This window comes from Pelodiscus sinensis, chromosome 26, assembly GCF_049634645.1.
Source record: "Pelodiscus sinensis isolate JC-2024 chromosome 26, ASM4963464v1, whole genome shotgun sequence".
NCBI lineage: Eukaryota > Metazoa > Chordata > Testudines > Trionychidae > Pelodiscus > Pelodiscus sinensis.
Window position 1 is genome coordinate 4,276,455 of NC_134736.1, and position 27,032 is coordinate 4,303,486.

Sequence of the window (27,032 nt, forward strand, 5' to 3'; positions counted from 1 at the left end):
GCTGTCTCATGGTCCATGTGAAAAAACATGGTGGGTTTTGATCAAATCCCTAGTAGTTAAGAATCCACATCACAAAACCACACCATAGTTGGCACTGTGTGCTCCCCTTCACTGACAATCTCAGAGACCTCAAGGACCAAATAGGTTATGGGAACTAAATTCACAAGCTTACCATTTCCTCTAATGGTTGAGGACCCTATTGGTGGGAAAATATGGAGGAAGATTGCACTGCTACTTAGCGGTGCCATTGCTTTTCTGTGAGTGGATAATAGGCTTCACTCAATAGGGGTGAGTCCTGCACCATTCATTAACAATACATTCATGCCGGGTTCAAGGCTAGTTTAATCCTTATTTAAAATACATCTGAATAATGAAAGATGAATTAGTACTCTGGATGCAAACATCCCCAAACCTAGAAAAAAGTTGGCTCGAGAGTCATATCCCACAGCCCATTCCCAGCTCTCCTGTACCATATTTAAGTTTCATGTAATAAGAATGGTGTGTACTCAAGGGAATGAGGTACCCAAGCTCCAGTGATTTTCGGTAGTATTTGGGTCCTTTATTCACATTCCCAGCCACTAAAAATAATAGTTAGCACCTTTAATCTAGTGATCCAAAGGCATTTCAGATAGGTAGGTGAGTCTCATAATCCCAGATTTACAGATGAAGAAACTGAGGCACAGAGAGCTAGTGAGTAACTTAAGGTCACCCAGGGAGTCAGTGGCAGAGCCAGTACAATTTTAATATCCACTGCTGCTTTCAAATCATCATTTAAATATTGAAATAATTCCTATTCAATGTTATTTATTCATTTTTAACAAAAATGTAAACATCTGTAGCTTGTTACTTCTTTTTCGGTAACTTTCACATCTTATTTGCATGTTGTTTTGGCAACCACATCTTCCTTCACTCTTGGGAATTATCGTTCAGTTTCTCAGAGAGGCTTGCTTCAGTTTTCTCACAAATCTTTCTTCCTTTCACTTTTTTTGGCCAATTTAATTATTTAATAATGAGAAATAAATTTGGAGCTTTAATAAATGTTGAGAGATGAACTTTCATTTTGGCTCCAGACTAAGAGGGGGAGTTAAAGATGCAAATCCATTTACATACCATCTAAACATGAACGTTAGAGCAGCACTTCCTGAAAGCCTTCCACATCCATTGACATGAGGGTGGATATGTCTATTCTACATGTGCAAATTAATCTCTCAACCCAAGGCCACTGATTTGGGGCAAGCACACTAAAAAGAGCTGGAAGATTTTGAGGGCTCTGAGCAGCTTGCAATACTGAGCCTTTTTTAAAAAAGTGATGCTATAATATAAATGTGCAGCGATGGTAGTTCTCAGATATTTATCCAATAACTTTAACATCCAACTTCACTTAGTTGTCCCCAACTGATCGGCTCAAAACATCTTCTCACTAAGCCATTACTTAAAAAAACAATTCTCTATGACCTCAGATTTCACATAAGAGCTTCATGAATCATTTTGTGGGTCTCTGTAAGTTATCCAGGACTAAATGCACTTTCACATTACTTTTCAGTTAGGCATCACAAGACTATAATCATTTAAAAATAATATCACCAGCCAGCAGATATCACTTGATTCAGCACTTTTGACTCGACTTAAAATCAGATTGCAAAATAAAAAATAAATTAATAAATCACAACACATTTCTGCTATTTTTATTGGTTTCTGAACTCACCTTGAGATGATCAGGAGACAAAATGGACTTTAACCATTTTGTTGAAGATTTGTCCTGCTTTCCTGGCTAACCATTAACAGCTAAAGAAGGGAGCTTTTCACATAACTCCCTGAAATGCACAGACTTCTTATGCTGTCTGTTTGCTGTCTGTTTGCCCAAGGATGAATCTTACTCAGTGAATATGCTGTGTAACTGTAGTCACATCCATCCCAGGATATTAGAAAGAAATGGTAGGTGAGATAATGTCTTTTATTGGACCAACTTCTGTTAGAGAGAGACAAGTTTTCAAGCCACACAGAATTGGTCCTGTAAAAGATATTACCTTGTTCTAAGGTTGCCAGGTGTCCGGTTTTGAATTGGACAGTCCAATATTTGAGGGTTCTGTCTGGGAAAAAAATTAGGTATGTTTTATTAGTATTAGGAGTATCAGTATGTAGTTGTGAACTGCCTGGCTGGTAGACATGCTCACTCTGTGTGAGCGTGTCTACCGACTAGGCAGTACGCAACTACGCGAGGTCCGGGGGGGGGCACCGGGGTGGGAGGGAATCCCTGGGCCGGACTTACTCGTGCTTCGCCGGGACCATGCGCTGGTCAGGCAGCACCCCGGGATCTGCGTGTGCCCAGGTCAGTCCTGCTCCCCACCAGCCGATTCTCTCCCCTCACTCCTCCCCCCCGTCTGCCCCACTCCCCCCAACCACCTCCCGGCTGGTCCCCCCCACACACACACACTCGTTCTCCTCCATCCTCCTCCCGGTCTCCCCCGGCCAGCCCCGCAGCCCTTGATCCCCCCCTCCGATCTCCCCCGGCCAGCCCCACTGCCCCCCCGCCCCTCCCTGCTTCTTGCCAGCCATTTCCCCTCCCCCCCACACACCCATCCTCCTGGCCAGCCCCCCTCCTCCATCTGAGATCAAGTGTGTCCGGTATTTTTTTTGAAGCCACCTGGTAACCCTACCTTGTCCACCTTGTCACCCAAACAGTGAATAAACAATTGAGCTTCCAGGCACTCTGCAGGGTTTAACTTGCCGTTAGCTACATGATATTTCCTAGTTTTATATCGCTTAAGTCCAGAAGGGATCATTAGATCATTTAGCCTGACAGCCTGTATATCACAGACCATTGCATTTCACCCTGACATTGAGCCAAAGGATTTATGTTAAACCAAAGCATGTCAGTACTTAGGGGAATACATTGTTGTGTGCCCTGGCAGAGAACAGGAGAGACTGAGGTGCCACCAGTGCCCAAGGCCCTGGAGTGGCAGAGTACTGATTAGGAGAATCATGCCCAGATGATCCCAGCAAGTGACTTTCTTCCTCCCACCATGCCCCGGCCGGCCCACATGGTCCCTGGATAGGGCAGTGATGGTATGAGACTCTGGCAGGGACTGCATGGGGAGGTTGATGAATGTTCGTTATATTTAAGCTGTCTCTGAGTTGTGTTGGTCTGATCTGGCAGAATTGGCAGGTCTGTTAATTTATCTGCATGTTTTATAAGCATGACAAGGGAGCCCAGAACACTTCAAGTGGGGTGTTTTTTAGGGATAGTTTAGTGATCACAGACTAGGACCCCTTTGTACTAGGCATGATACAAATACAAACTGCAATGGTTCCAAAGCATCAGTGTCTGCCCAGTGCAAAACCAATGCAACTGGTACTCAAACCTATCTGAGTAAACTGCAGTCAACAGTATGGAGGCACTGCGGCCTATTGGATGGAGGTCGAATTCAGGGTTCTCACCCCAGCTGTGCCTGTACTGCGCAGAATTAGCAAGCCAATTCATGCTTCAGTGCCTCCTCTGTAAAAAGGGGCTAACAATACTTGCCTAGATTTATTGAGACAACATCTGTACAGCATTTCGAAAGTATAGGGTGAAGTCCTGGCACCAATGAAATCATTGGCAAAACTCCTATTGATTTCAAAGCAGGCCCAGGATTTCACTTGTAAAGTGCAATCTCTGAGTGCGGAGTTGTGTTATTAGACATAGCAGCAACTGTGGAGGACCAAACGGTGCTAATACGAAGGCCACGGTCACTTAGGATGTGTACCCCATCAAGCGGGGTGCCTGGTATGATAGCCTTACAACATGGCCCCACTCAAAACAGTGCTGGAGACTGAGAAATGCCTTCCTTGTATCTTCCACAGGACAAAAATCTCTCTGTGCTCTCAAGCTGCAGCCTTCCATTCAGTTCCCAGAGCTCAGACACTGGTTGTGCTAAGAGATACCTGAGAGGGCACTGTAGGCATAGCATGCAAATGAGCTCAGCAAATTCTGGATTCCTGCCACACAATAACACACCTACGAGACACAGCAGGTATGAAATGTAAGCATGGGTACAGGTTATGCTCAGAGTCCTCACTGAGCTAATAAGAGTCCCAGGTGCAACCCACTCTAGACCCTCCTCACTGGCGAATAACTCCTTTAGTAAGCTGAAAGCTGGTCTGTAATTCTCCAAAGAGGAGCCTGCACTTTGTCCTCTGACCTGATTCTAGTTCATTCTCTGCCCAGAATGTAATACAAGGAGGAGGAGCAGCCAGGAGAGAATCCGCTGTTAGCTGCTCCTCACAACACAAGGTCTGACAGCCAAGAGCACAAGTGGCATGGGAAAGTATTAGCTTTCTAAATCCATCTAACCCAAAGCATTTACGGACCCAGCTAGAGGGGAACAGGTGATGGGGAAAAGGCACAGAACAGGCCGGGCCTTCCTTTGCCAGTCTTGCCAGAGTGTGGCTACTTTTGGAGTTGGGAGGAGAAATCACAAGCTTTGTAGTTCTCCCTGATCTTGGAAAGGGACTTACTCATCCCAGGAGAACAGGGCGGATGCAGACTGGAGGGTTGTAAATGAAGGTCCTACTCTTGTACTGCTCAAAGCAGTGAGAGTTTTGTATACCGATTGGCAACAGGATTTGCCCCTTGGAAAGATGCCGGCCTATTTACGGGATTCTAGCTTTCCTTTTATTGAAGCAATTACTATTAGCTAATACAGTGTGGTTCTCCAGCACCTTTCATCAGAAGCTTTCAAAGACCTTTGCAAATGCAAATCATGCTATATACTGGATCCTTAGTAAAGAGGCATTTAGCAGTGACGCTTTGACCTCCATTTTGGCTGCCTATAGGCTAAACCTGCCATGGCTGTAAATGGTGCAAGAATAAAACTGGAGAGTGTGTGTTCTTCGAGCCCTGCATCAATCCTGTGAGCAATAATTGGAGCATCTCTTGTGTTCACCCTCATATATGTGCTCGGGCCATTTACTGTCAACTCTGGAAGAACAGTAGATTTTTGGCACACATATCAGTCATCTCAACACTCACCTGGGAATAAGAGAAGTCTTTTTTTCCAGCTTTTGGTTTAGAAAGAATTACATCCAAATCTCAGCTCAGCAAGAACTAAGCATGGAGAAAGTCAAAGGACTAAACTCAGCAATATTATCTTGCCCTTAGATAATAAGGCTGACATGAGACAGGAAGTGTTCTTTCTTTGGGGTCGAAAGCAACATGAGTTGTTGCGGGTCTGCAAAGACATAGGACTAGATCATAAAGGGGTACAATCCACTGATGTCTATGGAGATGTGTTTTTTACTCTGTGGTGCATCTGACTCATTATGTATTAAACCTTCTTTGTATTTCTCTTCAGTTTGTATTGCTAATGCACAGGTTGGTCTAGATCCTAAGCTGGTGTAAATCAACATAGCTCTCTTGAAGTCCATACCAATTATAGCAGTTGAGGATCTGCCTTTTGAAGAATATGAGTATTTCAATAACACATCTGTTAGAAATGATTCAAGTGTTAATACTTTTAAATTCCAGAGGGCAACTTAAAGCAAACATTACCACTGCACCCTAGTTCATGAGAACTGGAAAGCAGAACTGCCTAGAAACAACAGTGTAATTAACTATCCTATACACATTAATCCAAGAAAATATATAGTATAAATATAGCATAAATAGTGCAAAAAGCGAATGTAAAATATTTTCAGTTTTACTAATCCAAATTGTAATTTGTCATGGTGATAACAGTATTTGATGATTGTAGTACAAAAAAAAAAGATATAGAAAATATATAATCACAAATAGGACATTGTCTCTCTTCAAGCTGGATACTGACATTTGGGTCTTAGAGGATTGACACAGCTCTGTTCATAACCACGGTGCTGGAATATGAAGTAACTAGAATATTGGGTTTATACAGTTGGCTTCCTTCCCTTTTATTATCAATCTCTCTTGCCCAGATCTTTTGGGAAGCTGGTTTTAAGTTGCACTTTATGCTGTTAAATGGCTGCCATGTTCCACCTTAGGAGCAAACATTACTAGGGTTTCAGCCGATCCCTGCCTATAGTTTGTGAAGGACTTTTATCCCAAAGATGCAATATTGTTTGCTGTAAAAGGGACTATTAATTCAGCCAGAATGGAGTGCATTCCTTCCTGAAAAATCTCTCAGAGTTGTATCCATTGTACTGATCCAACTGATAAGAGACTGAATTTCTCACCATGGCATCAAATATCAGAGGAGCCTACTTTTACTGAATTCATCACTGCTGCTTTCAGGTATGTGTTTTCAATCAGTTCGTGGCCATCAAATCATAATGGGATTTCTGGCACTTTGGGTGCTTTATATTCTGCTCAGCAGGCATTTGTGCACATTTATCCTCCCCTTTAGAAACCGTATTCAAGTTCCAGCTTCTCCTTTAATTTACAAATTATGCCCACCAGCATTTAAACTTTTCCCAGCATGGCAATAGCATCTTTGGAACAGAATTTATAAGACATTGGACTTTTAAGTATCATTGTTCTCCAAAGTTTTCTTTTAGACTTCTGTTTAGAATATGGTTTAGAATTTTTGCAGATTTAGTATTCAGTTCTGATCTCATTTACACTGCTGTTACATCAGCAGAATTGTGCTTGCTTCAGTGGAGTTACTCTTATTAATTTACAGTGATGTAAAGTAATGAGACTTTTAAATGTATGACCACATCTGCAATTCTACTGAAGTCAATAGAACTATGCCAATTTTACCCCTGCTAGTCAAGCCCAAAAGTCATATCAGCAGGGGTAGAAAGGACATGTGGGCTATTATAGGAAAGTAGTTAGGGACAAAAGGATCTAAATCTAGTAGCTATGGTTTGTCTCTTTAAACAGGCTCCCCCCGCTGTTCTTACAGGCAACATATAAAGAGGTCTCCTTAAACTTAATATTGGACCCTGCCTCTGTTTTCTTGCATATAGTGATGAACCAACTCACTAGCCAGCTGTATCAATGAAAGGAAGCTCTTTTCCTTTCACAAGAACCTATTTACTGGTCAAACAAACATCAGTCAAAACACCACACCAGTCCTGCTGCATGGCTCCTTGTAAGGCATCTATTTCTAATGCTGGTTACATAGCAAGTTCCCCCACCTAGCTCTTTCACTTAGTTGACATTACTAAAACCCTTTCCTCACCCCCAGACCCACTCTATACCCTGTAACTCTCATCTCTGAGCTAATTTCTTGTCTGACCTTTCTCTCACCTGGAAGGCAGCAGCTGTTTAATCACAGGCAGAAGGGCTAACCCAGTTCCTTTTAAAGGGCAGGCCCATCCTATGATGTCACCACCATCAAGGAACATTTTTGGTTCTGAAACAGTTAAATGGTCTTTTCCACTATTATCCCATCAGGAGAATTGAACTAAAAAGAGATCAACTTCTCTTTTGTCATTTTTAGCTTGTCGCAGTCCTGCTGGCACAAGCCACAAAATGACCCTCTTGTGTTTTAAGAATGCCATCCAGATCGGTGGCAACCATTTGGCCAGTCTTGCAAAGGCCTTAGGTCTGCATCAACACCTTCCCATTTCCCACTGTTAGTCACAGGCTGGAGTTCAGAGAGAAAGTATCCCTTTGGTACAGTGTGAAAATTAAACCGCCTGGCATGCAAATCCAATAAAACTTTCATCATGACAGAATCCCCCAGAGTTTTAGTTATTCTCATACTAGAGCCTTCTAACCAGTCTTACTGGCCAATCTGCAGGATGCATATTTTCATATTAACAGGGGAGAAATGTAGCCAAAGGCATTTAAGTAACAGAAACACTCAGTTTACATGTTTCAGAGAGGTTGCAGTGTTTACATGCCTGCTGGGTTCTGCAGTGAATTTCTTGTAATGGAAGAGGGAGGCAGAGGGCTCTGGTGAACCAATTAAAAGTGATTAAAGCCAAGTATTAGAGTTTAATTGATCTAATCATCACCTCCCAGTAGACTCCACAAAACTTAGACCTACCCTCATTTTATCCTATGCTGGAAAAGTGCAGCGTGGATGGCAAACAACTCCAAATCTTGTACTTCATTAACATGTGAGAGGGATTGGCCAAATGAAAGAGGCGAGCAAAATGGTTAAGAACAAAGAGCTGGGGTGGGGAGGAGGGACAAATGTCCCACTCCATTTTGCCTGTCTCTCCTCTGTGTACGTGTAGGCAGGCCATCCTTATAGGCTGGAGCACTCTATTCTGGAAAGCAGTGACTTTGAAAAAGATTGGAGGGAATCCTGGTGACACTCAGCTGAACATGAGTTCCCATTGTGATCAGGGTGCTCCTGCTAGCTGCATACATAGGGGACTAGCTAGCAGGAGCACAGAGGCTATTGTAACCTCTTTAATTCGTGCATCCACTACTGGATGCTGATGCTAGACAAATTCAGACTACAGACTAAGCTTTTAGTGGCGGGAGTAATTAAAACATTGGACCAATTTACCAAGGCTTTGGGAGGCTTCCTCATCATTGATCATTTTTAATTTACAGTGGGAGGGTTGGCTTTATTTTGGAGCAGTGTGATGATCTACATTGTTATAGCTCGGACTAGATGAACACAGGAGCCTTGTCTAGCCTTGACTTGGGTGCACCACGTAAGCCCCCCCGCTCTGCGTATGGCCTGAAAGATGCCGGCCAAAGCCTTCCAACCAAAGTAGCTTTTAGCTATCCACTAATATTTCAAGGTTTATATTTTTATTGGAAACACGCTGCTCAAACAAAACACGCTCCCCCCCCCCCCAACCCCTCAGTTCACAGACTCTGATAGAAAATACAGCATGGGAGAGAAAAACCAACCACAGAAAAAATAAAATTGAAGACAAATCAAGGGTGAACCCAGATGGTTTATTTTTCCTTATCCTCAATCCGAGGGATGCCTTGGTGATCCATAGCAGGCATAGCAAAAGGAAAAATGTCTGGCACTGTCAAGCTCCCTCTATTCACTGCAGCAATGGGGGTGGGAATCAGATGTGATGCATGATGCATGGGAGCCTTTTCCTTTGCTAATCTGTAAATAAATGTTCAAAAGCAAGTTTCTTTTGCTGAACGGTGCCTAGTGCGCGTAAGAACGTGGTGGCCTTCAAACAAACATAATGTTGTCAGATGTCTCCGATGTTGTCAGGAATGGCGAATCCTAGAATGAGGGCGTTTGAGGTACCATTTGTCTTTAAAATCACGTGCCCACCTTCCCTGGTGGTAGAAATCCACCCAGCATAATTGGCTTTAATGCAGCGGCACTGACTTTCACCAGTGGAGGAGCTGGGGAAAAGAGTCTAGCTAGATGGTAAGATTCAGATCCTCCAGAGTATTTAGGCTCCTAGCATCCATTGAAGTCAGTGGAAGTTAGATGTCTAAATACCGTTGACAATCCGGGCCTCAATTTGTGTACATTGAGCTGGCCAAATTGATATCAAAGTAGCTGCTGTAATTCCTATGGAAGATCTGAGCCCAGGAATGTAACTAGATGCTCTTATAATGCCATTGGCTTTGGTAGGGATCAAACCTGAGACTCTTGAGCTAAGCATGCCTCTTACTAGCTAGCTGGCCAAGCCATTACTAGACGGGGACAGAGTGCCACACCAAGTAAGCAGGAGTTATAGACCCCTACCCCAGAGCAGGGAAGTACATCTTCAACTTCAAAGAGTTCCCAGTTGAATTTCCCACATGGGCCACTACGTGTAATACCATTGTGGATGTCTTGAGCAGAGATCAAAGCCGGAACCTCTGGAGCTAAGCACACATGCCTCCACTGCACGAGCTGAAAGACAAATCTGTCTTCGCTCGCTGAAGTAGGCTTATCAATCTCTAGCTGGCCTAGCTACAAAGAGATGGAGGACATACATTGCTAGCATTGCTTCCCTGACCAAGCAGGAGGGATAATATCTCCCCCTCTTGCCCACCTATTAGCTAAATGCTTCCAGAAAGATTTTAAGCAATTGTCAACCTTCTCAGGACTGATGCCATCAATATCTGATGGGGCTAGGACAAATCTTCCCCCAAGAGCAGAATTAGTCAGATCTGTCTGGTCTTTTTTCCAAGCCCCCTGTGAAGCCCCACCCCTGCTATTCTGTCTGCGATCCTTGCCAACCCATGTCCTTTTGTCTGCCTTTGCCACGCTTCCCACGGGCATGGAACACACTTTCTGAACTGCTCAGCAAAGCCACTGTTCTTTTCTCTTGAAGACTCACTTCCATGATGTCACAGTAACTAACAAGCCCTGTTATTTGAATATTGTATTATCAGAAAGTGGTCAAGTCTCCCATGCACATTCTACGTGTACGGTTGGTTCATCTTGTCTCTACCCTCCCAGCTCTGTTTGTGTGGCCTGTTTAGAATGCGAGCTCTGTACAGGTTTATAGATTTTGAGGCCGGAGGGGACCATTACGATGATCTAGTCTGACCTCCTGCATAACCTAGGCCAAAGACCCTGGTTGAAAAGAGGGATTATTCCCTTCTTTTTATCGTCTACATGTGGGGGTGCTGCCAAAAGTACTATTGTGTAATAATCTCCAGTGCCTATCAATGGTATCCATCTGCTATGGGGTTCTTTATACCTTCCTCTGAAATATCAGGCTACAGGTAACTCGGACATTGTTCAGATCTGCTACAGGGAATCCTGTGTCCAGGAAAACCATGTTAGAATCCTGTTTCCAGCAATCAGGTTTAACAGAGGCTGGGCCTTACATTGTTCTGCTCTCACTGCAGCATAGGACCAAAAAGATTGTCTTTTTTTTTCCCCTACAGTGACCATGTATCCTGCTCAGCTTTTTTCTTGTGTTTTCTTCGTAATGATTACAGACAACAATAGCAAGGGTTTTAGATTCTATGCAAGCAGCTAGACGTTTGCAGAGGCCAAAGCATCAACCTACTTTTGGAAAGACCTAATGAGCTGAAGTACCTCTCAGATCGCCTAGGGGCACTGTCGGGCTGTATCAAGGCCATGAATGATGGGCCTCAAAGCACCTGAAAGCTTTAAAAGTATGGAGTGGAAAGGGAAATCATAATTGTACAAGGGGATCTTTTATTTCAGGACAGTCAAAAACAAAACAAAAGAAGAGAAAAGAATTCAACAACAGGATATACCTTTGCTCAAGGTTTGTGTTTATCACGACCCTCCATAATTTCCCCCTTTTTATTTTACAATCAGAAATTGCATAGAATTTTGTTTTTCAATCAGAAAATTAAGCTCTTCAAAGTAAACCCCACATTTGTACCAAGCAGAGGGAAAGCTGCTGCTATGGAAGGAAGGATTTTCTCGCTGAAGACCCGGAGTGATTCTCCGTTTGAATCTGACCTCCCTGCTGGAGGTCCTTCGTTCAAGGACACATAGTAGCAAGGAACCCTCCAAGCCAAGATGCCCCCTGGGTCACACATAGGCCCAGCTACTGAGCCTGGGGACAGCAGTAAGTGTTCATAGGGAAATGTGCAGTACCTGTGAGCATCTGTTTCTATCATGATACCTACGACTGTACTTTCAGAAGCCTGTGACAATGCAACTGCCCTCTGTTGGAGGGAAAAGGCAGCATTCTTAAGAGAACAATTGGAATCCAACAGCACCTTCTGCTCTCCTGCCAGTTACATCTTCTTCAGTGCTTAATGCTCACCCCACACACTCAATCTCCCAAACAGAAAAAAAAAGAAAAGAAAAAAGACACAGAACCCCTGAAATTCCAGGTGTTCCAAGGCCTCTTTGAATTCACTGTGTGTGTTGGTTGGTTTTTGGCATTTTAATTTTTATTTTTAATAACTCCTTGAATAGACTTTCATTTCATCCACTGCTTCCATCTCTTGTTCCTCCCTTCCACATTGCTGCAAAGGAAGGAGCGTTCAGTACCTGAAATCTGGTGTGCTAGAGACTCCAGATCCTGAAGTACCAAAAATAAAATAAAATAGATTACTCCTCCCTTCCCCTCCCCCCACCCCATCAAATAAAAATACCAACTGAGTCTGTGAGATCAGGTCAGATGGCACTAGTGTCCTTCTCTCCTTCCCTAGCATGGGGTAGTTCTGACAATGTTTCTTGCCCCTAGCTGGGGCAGTTCTGGCATATGAATTGCCCTCTGTGTGTGCTGTCCCCACCCCAAACCCAGATTTTTGAGGTGGGGGGAAACTGCTGAAGAAAGGTCACCCAGAGAATCTTCCACCTCGCAGTTCAGAATCCAGGTGGGATGAATGTCCTCTTAGATAGGAGGGGTACCAAAAATCTCTGGCTGAGTCTGGTTCTCTGCCTGAAGGTTTGTCTTGCTCCCGAGGAGCTGGATAACTGCTTTTAATTTAAAAACAAGTCTGACATTATACAAGTCCATGTTCTGTAAAATGGAACATGAGTTTCTTTGTCCACCCCTGCCCCAACGCTACTCAGGTTCGCTGCTGTTGGTGGTTTTCTCCCATTCCAAGCTCTCTTCGCTTCGTGCAGGAGAACCCGGAGCTGGCCGCGCCCGGAGGCCCTGAAACCTCCGACACTCCGGGCACACCCGGATGTGTGTGCAGCCTCTGGCCACCAGGGCGGCTTCTTGTGCAAGTCTTTGCGCCAGCGGGTCTGGCTCACCGCCCCCGCACAGTTTCCCGTTGCTGAGAGTGGCTGTGGTGCGGGGTCGGCGCTCCTCAGCAATAATGGGCCGAGTCCGTATCATCCCCCCTCGCCTTCGCCGAGGGTGGAAACTGTCTCTGCAGAGGATGATACTGCGCAGCTCTGTTACCATCTCCTGGCAGACAGACACCTGGAAGGCACACACAGGCAAGAGGTCAATTTCCAAGACAGTACGCAGATCCCAAAATCTGTACCTCTTCTGAACTGTTTGGGATGCCAAAACTAGAGCATGGGATCTTCAGCTGTTCTCATACTCAGCATCTAACATTGACACTGGTTCTAAATTCTACTAACTGAAATGCCCACTGATTCTGGACCCCAAAATCCACCAAGGCCTGTACATGTTCTACAATAATCTTCAAGTTTGTGTCAAGGATCCTTAACTGTTCTAGACCCCACCAACTACACTTGAGCTATGTCTACACTTCAGGCTTCTTGCGCAAGAACTGTTTTGCAGAAGAGCTCTTGTGCAAAAGGTCTTCCACTAGAGTGCATCCACGCTGCCATGTGCTTTTGCTCAAGAGCGTCCATGGCAGTGTGGACACTCTCTTGCGCAAGGAAGCTCTGATGGCCATTTTAGCCATAGGGGTTTCTTGTGCAAGGAATTCATGTTGCCTGTCTACGCTGCCTTCTTGTGGAAGAGCTCGTGCGCAAGAGGGCTTATTCCTCGTGGGGAGAGGAATAATTCTTCTGGAAGAAGCCCTGTTTTCCGACACTGTACTGTAAATTTACTTGCGTAAGAATGCGTGTGCAGTGTAGACGCTCTGCAAGTTTTTGTGCAAAAACAGTCATTCTTGTGCAAAAAGCCTTCAGTATAGACGTAGCCTTGGAGTTTCCATATATTCTAGACCTCCAACAACCACAACTGGAATTTTTATATCATCTAGATCAGTGGTGCGCAGCCCCAGAGGGTTGTGACCCCCCAAGGGGGTTGCTGATGTCTTCCCAGGGGGTCGCGGTGCTTAGATCCAGCCGGCCAAGGGCTGGGCCCAGCCACGCGGCAGGGCACTTAGATTCAGCCGGCCAGTGGCTGGGCCCCACGGCGCGGGAGCCGCAGATCAAAAAAGGTTGTGCACCACTGATCTAGATCATACTAACTGCACATGAGATGCCTGTAAGTCCTAGACTTGGCTGAGTGCAGTGGAAATTTTACATACTCTGTACTTGGAATTCTTGTGTGTCTTAAGTCTCACCGCCTGCAATGTTCCTACCTAGACACATTCCTCACAAACATTAATCTATATACTCCCTTCAACATCAGTGACAGGCCTGAACCTACCTCTGTCTGTTCAGAGTGTCGTAGGCTCCACAAAAATTCCAGCATTGCCATAAAAATTGCTACGATTAAGCCACATATGAGAACCACAAAGATGCCACCAATATTCTCCATTCCCAGACCTGAAATAAAGGAAAGAAAAGAAATAAAGTGGAGAGGAAGAGGCAACAAATGTGGTTGGAACCTCAAAGAAATCTTGACTCTTTTCGTCATCTAATCATCTTTGACCTCATCCACTCAGTACTATGGGCCCTTTGCTAGCTAATCAAAATTAACTAGCTCAGCTGGAATGGTAAATACCAAATTACTTGCAGTGATCTGCCTGCGATCGAGGAATTCTTCTTAGGAATTATGGTTTAGCAAATAACGTCAAACAACAAATACCTCTGAGAGAAGAGTAAAGCGGGTTTTAGACAAACTGAAAGCAGGAAAAGGTTGAAAGATTAATCAGATAAATTATGTCCTAGAAATTATTTACTCAGCTGTTATCATGAAGTCAGTAAATGGACAGGAGAGAGCAGCATTAACAAAGCAAAGAGAAAGAAGAGATGGAAATGAGTATACAGAGAGGGCAGGAACAAGAGCAATTCATTCACATGCAGTAATGCTGATGGAAAATGATTACTATTTACATCTAGAGGACCCAACTGAGATCAGGGCCCCATTGTGTTAGGTGTTGTACAAACACGTAGTAAGATACAGTCCCTGGCCCCAAACATCAGAATCTAAATAGACAAGACAGCCAAAAGGAAAAACAGAGGCACAAGGAAGAGAAGTGACTTAGTGAAGGTCACACATTAATTAGGTCACTGGTGGAACCAGAATCCAGGTTCCCTCAGTCCCTCTCTGGTGGACTAGTCACTAAGACCATGCGTCTCATAGCACTAATGCAGCAAAAGGGCATTTCTTCATCTGTCTGAAACGGCACTCAGCCCCAGTGCTCAAGGGGAGCCCCGTACTACCAAAAACTTGCGCCAGGAAATGGCCGATGATGTCTCTTTCTAGGTACTTAATATCAAGGGTCACATTCCCTCCATCTCAGTTACAATAGGACAAAAGTGCAGTAACCCCATTGGCAAGGAATTGCTCTGCATTAACACTGGCATAAACAAGACTGGAATCTAGAATACTGACTCCACTTACAGCAGGGGCAAATTTGGCTCCAAGGGCCAGATCTCCAGATGGTGTGAACAAGTTAAGCACCATTGAAGTTAATGAAGCCAGAGCTCCAAGTGAAGTAAATCAGGCTAGCTTCACTGATGGCACTCTGGGCCAGGTTCCCAAATGATATAAACTGGTCTGGCTCTATTAAAATCAATGGGCTGGATTCTGAGGTGATGTAAACTGGCTGGTGTAACTCCAGTGGAGTCAATGGGCCAGTCTCCAGATGCAATAGATTGACCTAGCTCCACCAAAGTCCAATGAGGCTCTATCAATTTACATCTCCTTGTAAATTTGGGCAGTCCCAGAAAGCTACTCAGCTTCTCAGCCTTGGACACACTGATCCCTCCCCGCTGCCTTCTTTTCTCCCATCCTTGTAGCAGCTGCGGAATAAGGCCAAAAGGTTCCCCAGCTACAGTTCAGGGGGCCGTGCCATCACTCAGCACGCAGGGTCCCAGAAATGACTTCTTTTAGTAACACTGATTGTGGGGTCACGGGTTGCCTGGACTGTAAATTGCATTAATTCCAATGAAGCATGCGATACCTTGCACTGAGGTGCCTGTGTGTGGCTATTATTCAGCCAGAACACCTGTAAAATCTTCCTCTCCCTTCTGTAACATTAAATCAAAGTGAGAGAATCAATGATTTACTGACCTAATCTCTGCATAGCTTTCCCCATAAAAACTCCCCCCAATCCTTGTAATTTGCTGACTTGCTTTGTTTGAAAACTCACAGGATGGCATTTCCCCCCTGTTCTCCATCATTCTTTTGGCAGCCCTCTTGGGGTGCTGTCACCCAGTAAATCAGACCTTTGTACAGAGGGATGCTTCTGCTATGACAGCAATTACAAGGCATAAAACATATTCCATAATCACGGCCCCTGCCCAGCTCAAATTCCACTCCCCTCCTCAACTCACAACCCTGAGTCTGCCTTAGCCTCCCATCATCACAACCCAGTATCAGCTCAGACTCCCTTCATCCCCACGTTTAGCTCAAAGACTTCCCCACCCTGACCCTCACATGCTTGGCTCTGTGTTCCTCTGAAGACTTGGTTAGACTATAGCTGGCTTTTCATTTAAAGCAATAATCCCTCCAAGAACCTTTCATTATCTCTGTACAGCCCTTGTGAGTTAGTTATCACTATTTCAATTCCACTGAGGAAACTGAGGCATGGAACAGGGAAGTGACTTGTGCAATGTCATGCAGTGAGTCAGTGGCAGAGCCAGGAACAGAACCCAGGAATCCTAGCTCCCCAGACCCCTTGCTCCACCTATCCCCAAATTGGCCCCTCTTTCTGGTTTTGCCCTTCAGGGTCTGTCTGGAGTTTTCTCTCTGCTGAGCTTGCCGAGCAAAAGGCTCCCTGCACCCCTCCCCTCTTTGGAAGGTAATGCATTTAATAATTTATCAGTTGGTTTTCATCCCTTTGAAGCTCGGCTCTGCATTTGGGATGTCAAGATTAAGCAATTAGCGCTCTCGCAAGTCACTGGGCAGCCGTTTCTGTCCAACAAGGCAATCAGAGACTCTCCTGTAATCCAATACTCCCAGCGAGAGGCCTGGAACTAATGGCTGGAAATAGGAATTATTGTGTGATTTTTAAAAGCGACTTTTAGAGAATTCAAGCTACTTGTGCTGAGTCTGTTTTGCTCACAACTGGGGGCTACTTGCAATGGAACAGAACAGCCCCAAACCAGGAGCAGCATATCTAGACATTCCCCCACTCTCGTACATTTCTTCCACTGACATGGGGGTTCTGGTTAACAGGTGTGAATGGAAACCCTGCTGCCAAACACCCCTATGCTTTGGGGAGGGCATGAAGTACAGGACAGGATGCATTTCCAAATGGCTTCAAGAGACTTATCTGCAGCATTTTTCCAATGCCCATTATTGTAGGATCAGAACATCTCATACACTTTAATGTATTGATCCCCATCGCCCCCCTGTGAGGCTGGAAGGGCTGTTATTCTTGTTTCACAAAAGGGAAACTGAGGCACACAGACTCAGGATTTGTCTACACTTAAAAATTTAAAGCGCAGCTGCTGCAGGGCTTTAAACTGAAAGTGTGGCCAAGGCAGGAGCACTGGGAGAGAGCTCTGTGTAAACCATCTCCACCAGGGGAGTAGATAAGAGAACCAGGAAAGCAGCTGCCAGCACTGTAGCTTGGTTCACACTGGTGCGTCATAGCATTATAACTTGCTGCGCTTGGGGGGGGGGGGCGGTTCTGAAACATAAAATGACAGTGCAGTAAAGTGCCAGTGTAGACTTAGCTTAAGTGACTTGCCCAAGATCACAGAGGAAGTCTGTGGTGGAGCATGGACCTGCACCAAGTCCCCCGTGCTCTAAGCTAGTGATCACTGGATCATCCTTCCTCTGGGAAAAATAAGGGGCTGACCCACAAACCTTGATCCAGGGAGTTTGGGATCCAGTTCCAGATGTCAAACTTCTATAATTTCCAGCAACCAGCATTCTTCCCTATCATCTGCAGTACACAGCAGTGTTTTCTGATAGCAAAGCAGCATATGGAGGAAGTTTCCATGGCAGACAAAGCCCAAGTGTGGTCCATATAGTCATAAGAATGGCCATACTGGGTCTGACCAAAGGTCCATCTAGCCCAGTATCCTGTCTGCTGACAGTGCTAATGCTAGTTGCTCCAGAGACTTGGGACACCATCCCTGCCCATCCTGGCTAATAACCTTTGTTGGCCTTATCCTCCATGAATTTAACTAGCTCCTTTTTGAATCCTGCCTTGTTTGAAGTCAGAGTTATAAACTGGGATGGCTAGGGGGAAACCCTCACAATAGATCTGCCAGGAAAATGAAATGGCAATCACAAGCATACTTGGCTCTGTCTCCAGGCTCATAAGGGTCAAAACGGTGTTCTCTCAGCCAGGGAACCTTTTAACCACACAGAAAGAAGAAGAAGAAGAAGGTTGTTTAAGTTAGGGCAACTGCCAGAAACATAGTGATTGCTTTAAGCTGGCCACAGTTTCTAACATGAGCCAAATGCCATTGCTTTTATGGCAATTTGCATTGCTTTACCTAGAAGGACTTGCACTTCCATTGTAATGCCTTATTAATAAAGTCCCCATTCCCCCTTTCCTGTTCAGAAGGAGCTTTAGATTAGACGTATTAGCCAAAGGTTCAGTGATGAAATTCCATTTTCTCTTAAAAAAGCCCAGGATTTGGATGTGATCCTTTCAGCCATCTAAGCATTACACGGGGAAATAGAACATTCATTAGAAGCTAATTTAGCCTCCATATGCCTCCAATATTTGTCATTTGTTTGTTGCTACTATCTTTGCCCCAGGCAAAAACACACAGCATGCGACTCAGCAGAGCTGTTTGGTTTTCTCCTTGCATTATTAAGGAAGAAATCTCAGGTCAGAAGAATTGCAAAACCAAACCAAGCCTCCCGTGGGTATTGCTTGTGGCTGGTGCGTGAATTCATCCTGCTAGCATCTATAATCATGGGACTGCTGCACATCCTTATGAACAGACTCTGCCTCATGCAGGAGGCACCTGAATCTCGGAGAGTCAGGATTTACCTTTGGCTCTGTGGTCTTCCTCTTTGGGACATTTGCCTCCTTCCCACCACTTTCGCTTCAAGATTTCCAGGCGGTTGTTCTCTTGCAGCTGGAGAATGGCCAGGTCAAACTCATCTCGGAATATGGAGCCTGCAATACCAAGCCAAGTGGGGGAGGGATTAAGATACAGTGTGGGCATCTTTCCTCCCCTCCCACCACGGTCACTGCCTTGGATAGGTGCCTGAACTGGAGAGACAGCCTCCTCCCACTTACAAGCAGCTAGAGGGGAGTTTGGTTCCTCATTCAGCCTTCACCATTGAGACCACCAACAAATCAGTGCCAGCTGGGGACGATGATTCTACACTGTGAGCTAAGTGGGGACCAAAGGTCCATGGCCAGCATCAGGGAGAAACTTTTGGTCACTGCCATGCTGGGCAGGACTCAAATGGGCAGCTGCACATCTCATTCCCATTCCAAATTGCCTCTCATTGTTGGAACTGTAGCTCTGTTCTGGCCCTCCGTTCCGTATGGAAGCCTCCCTCTGTCTATTGCAGCAATTAATCTAATGGCCAGGGAACCCAAACCATCACTGGAAGCCAAGCTCAAGCTGCCAGCTACCAGCTCTCTCTGTCCTCTCCACTAGCAGAGATCCAGAAGATGGACCCTAAGACAGACTGTGCGGAACAGCAGAGTAAATTCAGAGTAACTCAATGAAATTCCACCAGTGTAACAAGTAGCAGTTCTGCGGTTTCACAGGTCACAGCCAGCTAGTTTAAGCCTGAAATTTAGATTTAGCAAATAAAAGGTGTTTTTAAAATAAAACCTAACTGAAATGTTAGAATACACTTAAAAACCAACAAATGGTCTGGTAGAACTTTATAGACTAACAGAACCTGTAGATGGTATTATGAGCTTTCATGGGCACAGCCCACTTCTTCAGATGACTTCTTCAGTCTGTAAAGTGCTACCAGACCATTTGTTGTTTTTTAAGTTTATCCTTTACAGACTCACTTGGCTACCCCCTGAAGCTGTTAGAATACAGTTATTCTAGGATTTAAACCTTCCTCCACAATAGTAACAATCAAAGACCACACTCAGCAGTGTGTAGGAGAACCAGAAAGGAAGCCAATAATGATATTACTTCATTATTGCTAACTCCAAGTATTCAAAATCATGAAGCAGGCACTCTCTACCCCCAAATCATGAGACTGGCCTAAGAATCAAGAGATCTTTATAAATAACAAATGGGGGCATCCCTTTTCATTTGTCAGCAGGAGTTGGAATCTTTAAGGTTCACATCTCAGGCTCAGCTCTTTAACCAAGAGGGCTTAAAACATTTTCATCTTCCAAAAATTGAAAGCTGAGAGTCTCTGCTAATAATCTGAATCCAGACTAAGACTTTCAGTAACACCCCAGACTGTGACAACATTCTTTGTGTTCTCAGCATTATTATTTTACAGTTGAGCATTGGTGCTAGAACAGTGGTGGGCAATCTGCAGTCCACCGGGGTTTTGTGTGCGACTTCTAAGGCATTTTGTTTACCAGTGTCCACGTGCAAGGTTGCCAGATTCTGCTGGTTTCTGTCCATATAGGATTTTTTTTCCTACCAGTATTACTAAAGTGACATGCACGTAAAGCAAGGGCATGTGAAGTTAGGTGCATACTGACTGCACACAACATTGGCTGTGAGAGCCACGTACTCCCTCAGCATCCAATCAAAGCACAGCTACAGTTTAATTGGCGCACACTGCATTCTAGATACACGAGCACAGTTAGCAAAACTACCTTATCCTGGGAGATCGTCTTGGTTATGACAATATAGCAGCCCACTGAGATGAGGGAGGGTCACTCATGTGGCCCACTCCACTAGCCTAGGTTGCTCAGTGCTGGACTAGAAGCAGGAAGTGAAACCAAGAAATCTAGTTCCACTTTGTGCTACGTGAAGGGCAAAACAGCAAACTACAAGCAGAAATGCAGCAAAAGATAACGGCATATTTTAAAAATCTTTCATTTTATATAATCTGTGGGGATGCAGCTGAACCATTAAAATACATTTGATTTTTCCTCTGGATAGTGTCTTTTTAAAGGCAAAGCGACACATGGCAGATCTGTGAAAAATGACATCGCTCTTAGAGCCGTTTCAGCCTTTTAAATGCTTTGATCCTCTGCAGAGAGCGGAGAATAGCTATAATTTTTCTTCACCGCCTACCGACTGGCATGCCAATCCCGTAGCCCTTGGTGTCCAGAAGGCCCCCGACCTGCGTGAGGTTGCAATTGCGCTGGCGGTAATACTCGTTCATGGTGGACTCCAGCAGGAAAGCATAGTTGGAATTCAGCACCCTCGCGATCCCTTCCTCTGTGCTCTTCACGAACACGCTTGGCTGCTTGGAGTACATGTAATTCCACATTCGCTGGTAAGTCTGGTAACGGGAATTCTGCAAGAAAGAGAAAGGAAGAGGAGCTGTCGCAAGGAACTTGATAGGTTAGGTCCTAAATTACAGTGTATTGAAATATAAGGGTGAGATTTTTGCAAGGTGCTTAAGGGGGTCAGATGCCCAATTCCCTTAGGCTCCTTAGAAGCTCCCAGCGTAAAAACATTTTTAAAAGTTAAAAAACATGAAAAATATGTTTCCACAATGACATTTAAAGAACTAAATCCAGTGGGAAATGTTTTTGGTTGGTTGATTTGCTTTTAAAACCAACACTTCCGCACAACAATTGCAACCCAAATGTTGCTGCACTGAACTACTGCGTGAGAATGAAAATTGTAAAGGCCCCAACACTCTAGGCCACAAAGTTTGGGTCTGGAACCAAATTTTCTTGGTGTCTGAGGTTGTTTGGATGTGGGGTTTTGGTGCAGTTCATTGACTTCAGTAAGCTTTGAATCCAGCTCCATATTTGGAACAGGAATAAAATTCAATCTGAATTTTCCTCAAAGTTTACAGTTGTTAGAATCTAGGGGTTTGATTCCAGTTCTGTGTTTGAAACAAAAGTGAAACTGACGAGGCTAATCTCTACTGCCTGAGCTGAGTGAAGGGGGAAAATTGCATAGAGATTGAAATTAAATTGAAGTTAAAATGTACTCAGATTTAGCATTTCTAAGGCAGGTCTATATTACAACTGGAAGTCACCTTAAGGTACGCATAGATAATGTAGCTGGAGTTGACATACCTTAAGCCGAATTTCGGTGGTGTCTACACAGTGGGAGATCGATGGGAGAAACACTCCCATCAACTTCCCTTATGCCTAGTGACTGCAGACAGTACTGCGGTTGACAGGGGTGCTCTCAGCATTTTATTTAGTGGGTCTTTACTGGACCTGATAACTTGACTGCCAGAAGATTGACCACCACAGCATCGATCTTTGCGGCAGTGAAGACATGCTCTAAGTAATTAATTATTATTATTATTTAGTGTAAGGGGCTCTGTTGCCCTGCATCTTGTGCAATCACTTATACCAATGCAAAGTGATTGCAAATGGGGTAAAATGCACCATTCTGATTTATTTTCTACTCAGTTTACACTGGTGTAAACGACTGTGCAAGATGCAATGGAGGCTCAAGCCAGTGATTTGTAACTTGCAATGTCCCTGAAGAGAACAGGACTAACTAAATGCATTAGGCACAGCTTTTTATTCACTCACGCTCTGTTCAATTAGTGTTAGACACAGCTTTCTGCTTAAACGGCCCTTTTCCAAACCTCTTGGGTCTGCAAAATTGGGCTAGAAAGATCAGACTCACTCATGAGATTTCGAGGGCTTCTTGCTTCAATTCAAACCGAAAATAAAGTGAGAAAAGCGCTCTCCTCTTGGCATTTCAGCATTTAATAAATAAATAATCCTAGTACAGCTTTTTTTGTGTTCAGAGCACTGTGCAAAAGATTAACCCACTCTTTCCCACGCTGGACAGTGCAGGGAAATGCCCAGAACTCTACGCTGGGCTCAATGGTGTGAAAACCTTTGCAAGTGCTTGATTTGCCCCGTAGCAGACTAAGACCATGCACCAACCCAGACATCTGTTTGTGCAAATCAGCACTGGCCAACACCTCTGTGCTGATACAAACTGAGGCTGGCAATTGCAGAAGTTAGGGCTGCCTTACGACACAAACACTCATGAAAAATGGGCTCAAAATACTTAGCTGTCAGAGTATTATCAAGTGGGTCTGGCATCTGGCTATGAACAACTTTACTACATACTTTCTGGTATTCTTCGATCCAGCTGATCTGAATATGTGCAGTTATACATTCGCCTGGGTGTCCTGCAAAAATATCCCACCGCTCTAGCCATCTAGCTCCCAAGGAGAGTTTCCATTGCTTTGCTAGGAAGTGCCTCCTTTAAATTCTACCTCTTAGCTTTCCCTCACTTATCTCAATTCTGGCACAATCTAGTTCCAACTCTTATCCCTGAGCAACTTGATCCATATCCTCAAAAGCAGGATCTAGGCCTTTGTGCCCAAACCTGAGGATATTTCCCCTTAGATTCAGTCTGTTCACTCATCAGAAGGTTAGGCTGAAAATGCAGTCTGAATGAAGGAGTGGAGAATTTGGCCCACTGAAAATAAAACCAAGAGAAAAACAGAAATTTCTCTGTAAATCTCACAAGCTCAGATCCCCCTCTCTTCCCATCCTAATCCCAGTTTACTAATTTTTGTATGTTATTAATCTACTGTGCATAGCACTGTTCATACAAATGGAACCATATAAATTACCTCACTGTGGTATCAGTAGCTATGAAATGGGCTCAAACTATTATGGTTGCTAGTTGCTCTGTGTGGCCTACTAAGTTACTTTCCTATCATGCTAGTAAAATGTTTGTGTTAATGTAGATTAATTCGGTACTAGTTAAAAGCTGTAATGCAAGAAAAAAGCTGCTCTCAGCATTCCCGTAGGCCCTTTGTGTTAGCTTGATTGATGTCTGGGATCAGGTGTAATACACTAGGCCTTATGTCTGCCCAAGTTTGTGAAGGATGCAAATACTAACAGCAGCACACAACTCCTTGGGGGAGGGCTTTGTCATTAACCTACCTGGGAACAGGTCCATGCCCTTTCCTAGCTAGGGCCAAGACATGTGGGTATATAAGAGTCTAGAAAGAGCCCAAATTAGTGGTCCTGCTGCTTGTACCTGTCAGTGGGCATATGCAGCTTGCCTTCCCCCACACAGCCAAACACAAACCTGCTGGGGCCGTACACTGACTGGGCTGTGGCAGTCCAGGTGCCATTAGGTGTAGGAGCAGCATGGGTGCAGTACAGCCCAGCCCTAGGCTGTCTGGTGAGTCAGGTTCCCCTGCAGTGCAGTGGTCCCTGCTCTAGGGTATAACAAGATGATACAGCCTCTGAATGCACCTTCCATTGAGTGCCATGTCTGCACTACAGTCAATTCAAGGGCAGAGTTGCACTTGAATGAGAGAACAGATATAAGCTCACAGTCCGGGTCAAGTAACATGGGGTTATATTTTATCTTTTGTCCATGCTGCAACAGGCTGTTTGCAAGATCAGCAGGAGCTGAGGTTAGCAGATTTCCGTGGTTGAGACATAGTCTCACCCAGACACCGGTCATAGCTTATTTATGGCTTCCTGGGCCTGAAAAGGGGGAACTTAGGTCTGGACCTCTCACCCACACAGGATGGCGGGATAAATACCCTCAGATGTATTATTAAATATAAGTCCCAAATAATTGGTTCAGGATGAGTTGAGCAATTAAGACACAGGTTGCAATAGATAACCACAAAGACCCATGGCAACAAATTGACGTATATGATAAGTTAAGAGCAATGATATATTGACCAATAAGAAAAGAACATGTCAGCATTAGAAATACCCCCTATTGAATACGCATAAAACATGTTATCGTCAGCGTCACTTGGTATAAAAGTAGGACCACAGCCGAGGGTCGATAGGGAGGAGAAGATGTCATCCGTGGAAGGGCCAGAATGACGGGCCCTGGTGATGATGGGGAAGGTGAAGGTAACGAGAAAGACGATGGGCTAACACCTAAGATTGTTCTAGAAGGAATGATAAGTAGATGGTAAGGAAATATGAATGGACATTCCCTGTCTTATTAAATTGAGGGGTTTGTGACTGTGCTAACTGTATTCATAAACTGTATATATTGTAAATACACAAGAGTTTCTACGTTGTGAGCATTGCAACCGTGCACATCAGGGTTCCCAATCATAGTCTAATTGAATACTGGGCCTGATCCTGGGACAGAGAACCTGTTAACCCTAAAGGTGCGTAATTAGAATTTAACATAATCTTAGATACCAGGCTACATCTGGGCTCTCCTAGATTTCTTTGTGCCCTCACCCACCCTCACCCCCCAAATCGGACCCACCAAAGACAGAACAATTGGCATTCCTTGGGAAACATTTGATTCTAACAGAGGGTTCCCCCACTCCCTGATAGCAAGCGAATAGGGTTCACCTGGAAAAAGGTCATGCTGGAGCCTCCATGAATGGTACCGTACTCAATTGCTGTCTGGTCAGCCAGATCATCCACCGATTCAATGGGCACGTCCATTCGCTGCACGGTCAGGAAGGCTGCCAGGTTGGCCGTGTAGGAGGAGATGATGATCAAAGTGAATGCCCACCTGGGGATGGGAGGATGAAGAAAAGGTGAACTGAGATTCCCCCTAGAGTTAATCTGATCTCAATCCTCTACACCTCTTGCAGTGATAGGACAAATGCTTTGAGGTGCTATGGAATTGCTGCTCCCACTAACGGCCCAGTGATAGGCCGTTGTCCTCTGAACATCCAGATCTTCATCCAAAGCTTACAGACCAAGGGAAATGGATTTGGAGCCAGTAGGTTACCAGCTCTCTGCTTGAGGTTGGCCATAAGTTTCACAGGGAGAATTCTGGATTGTCCCAAACCGGAGGAGAGTGGGTTGTCTCCGAGACTTATCTGCTGTTGGCCAACATGCCCTTATAAAAATACCAGAGTGTTTTATCCTAACACTCCAGATCAATACAGCTTGCAGCAATGACACTATCACACTCTGGAGGCTGCTTGCAATTCTGACAGACATGTTTCCTTACCAGACTCCACTGACGCACCGTGTGGACAGAGCTCGAGGGGCAATGGTAGATCCTTGCTGCATGAAACCCCCAACTGGAAACCACAGGCTGTTGCCAAGAGAGTACTGGTTGACTAGGAGATCACACCTCCCTGGCGAGCAGGGGTGGGGGCTGTACCACTCGTACGGCGTCAATCTACAGTGACAAGAAACCGAGCCAGATACACTCATGTGACTGGAAATACCGCACACAGGAGGGGGAAAAGAAACGTGACAAGGCTCTAACTGTCCAGGAGGCAGAATTTCTAAGCAGGAAACTCTTTGTTGGCAATTGGCATCGAGGAGTTCATTGCAGAGTTGTATGAAATTTTTGCCACAAGAACTGGAAGCTGCTAAGGTAGAGCTTCTTGTCACAAGATTTGCAAAAGGTTTGTATGGCATTTAAGCAAATCTGGATCCAGCTTCTGGAGTGCCCTGAACCCCTTTCCTGGTGTCAAACCAAGAATGCCACATTTGCATGGACTCAGTGTGCAATCAGGGGAACTCCAGCAATGTCTGCCATGTCCTAACCCATTGGGGGAAATCAACTCCAAATGGAAAACTCAGTGCAAAACTCACCAGGCCACGCTGGCCGACACCAAAGAGAAAGAACCGTAGAAAGGCCTGGTGCAGGGTCCAGTTGAAACACAAAGTTGGACCCTGGGGTTTAGAAAGTACCACGTGCTCCGATTAGCTCACAGGAGTGAAGCTGAGAGCCACATGGAACACACTGTAGAAAGGATCAACCTGGCTGTGGACCATTATTGAAATGACTATAGCTCAGATGTTACGGGTGGCACATGCTTTGTTTCCCACGTAGGATCAGTGCTAGGGTTGGACAGAACTTACTGGCATCACAGAGGAGGTGTTATTTGAGCACCTAGTTCATGAATCAGCAAAGTGGCTTTCACCCCCACCTCAACTCCTCCATCTCTTATCCCCCAGGCCCACGTGTCTTTTCTCACCCCCTTTTCCCTAGTAGGGGGAGATAGTTTCTTGTATCCGGCTTGCTGTCCCAGGCAGCATCCTTAGAAAGGGCGCTTGGGCACACATGCGTTGTCAGGCTGGAACGTTTGTCTTTTTCCTGCGAGTGAAACTCCTTTCGAGTGAGTGCTCCTCCTCCTACAGATGGAGGCCCACGTGGTGGCCCGAGGGATGGACAGATAAACAAACTGAATCTTTGCAAGGGGGCTGGATTTCAGCTATGAAGCAGGGGTTTGGGATTCTAGATGGCTCTTCATTTTAACTATTTCTAGAGCTGGTGTAATTCCCTAAACTCCAACTGGATTTGGAAGCAGCCTTCTGAGAGAGGGATCTAGGAGCTGGGGCAGATGGATTCTAGCAGGAGGAACCGTATGAGCTGCCATAACAGAGGAGAAGGCTGAAATTGGGGTGCATGTAGTCTTATTAAAACGCCACTAGCCCACACTGACATTAATCTTGTGACTCTAGAGAGGTG

The 27,032-nt window shown here is 44.9% G+C and overlaps 1 protein-coding gene and 1 long non-coding RNA gene across 6 annotated transcripts in view; one reads left to right on the forward strand and one right to left on the reverse strand.

Moving 5' to 3' along the window:
* Positions 1-27,032, forward strand: part of LOC112547518 (uncharacterized) — a 131,130-nt gene that overhangs the window by 5,907 nt on the left and 98,191 nt on the right. For all 3 annotated transcript variants that reach the window (XR_003091283.2, XR_012897767.1, XR_003091282.2), the window contains exon 2: positions 3,844-4,013. This is a non-coding gene — a long non-coding RNA (uncharacterized LOC112547518). The remainder of the gene's footprint in view (positions 1-3,843; positions 4,014-27,032) is intronic.
* GRIK4 (glutamate ionotropic receptor kainate type subunit 4) overlaps positions 10,617-27,032 on the reverse strand; it is a 365,968-nt gene continuing 349,552 nt past the window's right edge. The window contains exons 15-20 of one of the 3 annotated variants that reach the window (XM_075909747.1): positions 25,557-25,730; positions 24,944-25,109; positions 20,733-20,958; positions 18,545-18,673; positions 13,846-13,964; positions 10,617-12,696 (exon numbers count right to left, since the gene is read on the reverse strand). In XM_075909747.1, the coding sequence (XP_075765862.1) occupies positions 12,331-12,696; positions 13,846-13,964; positions 18,545-18,673; positions 20,733-20,958; positions 24,944-25,109; positions 25,557-25,730 (1,180 nt within the window). In that variant the 3' untranslated portion in view covers positions 10,617-12,330. Of the gene's footprint in view, positions 12,697-13,845; positions 13,965-18,544; positions 18,674-20,732; positions 20,959-24,943; positions 25,110-25,556; positions 25,731-27,032 lie in introns of those variants that run through there. The other 2 variants (XR_012897765.1, XR_012897766.1) reach the window with 2 other exon arrangements.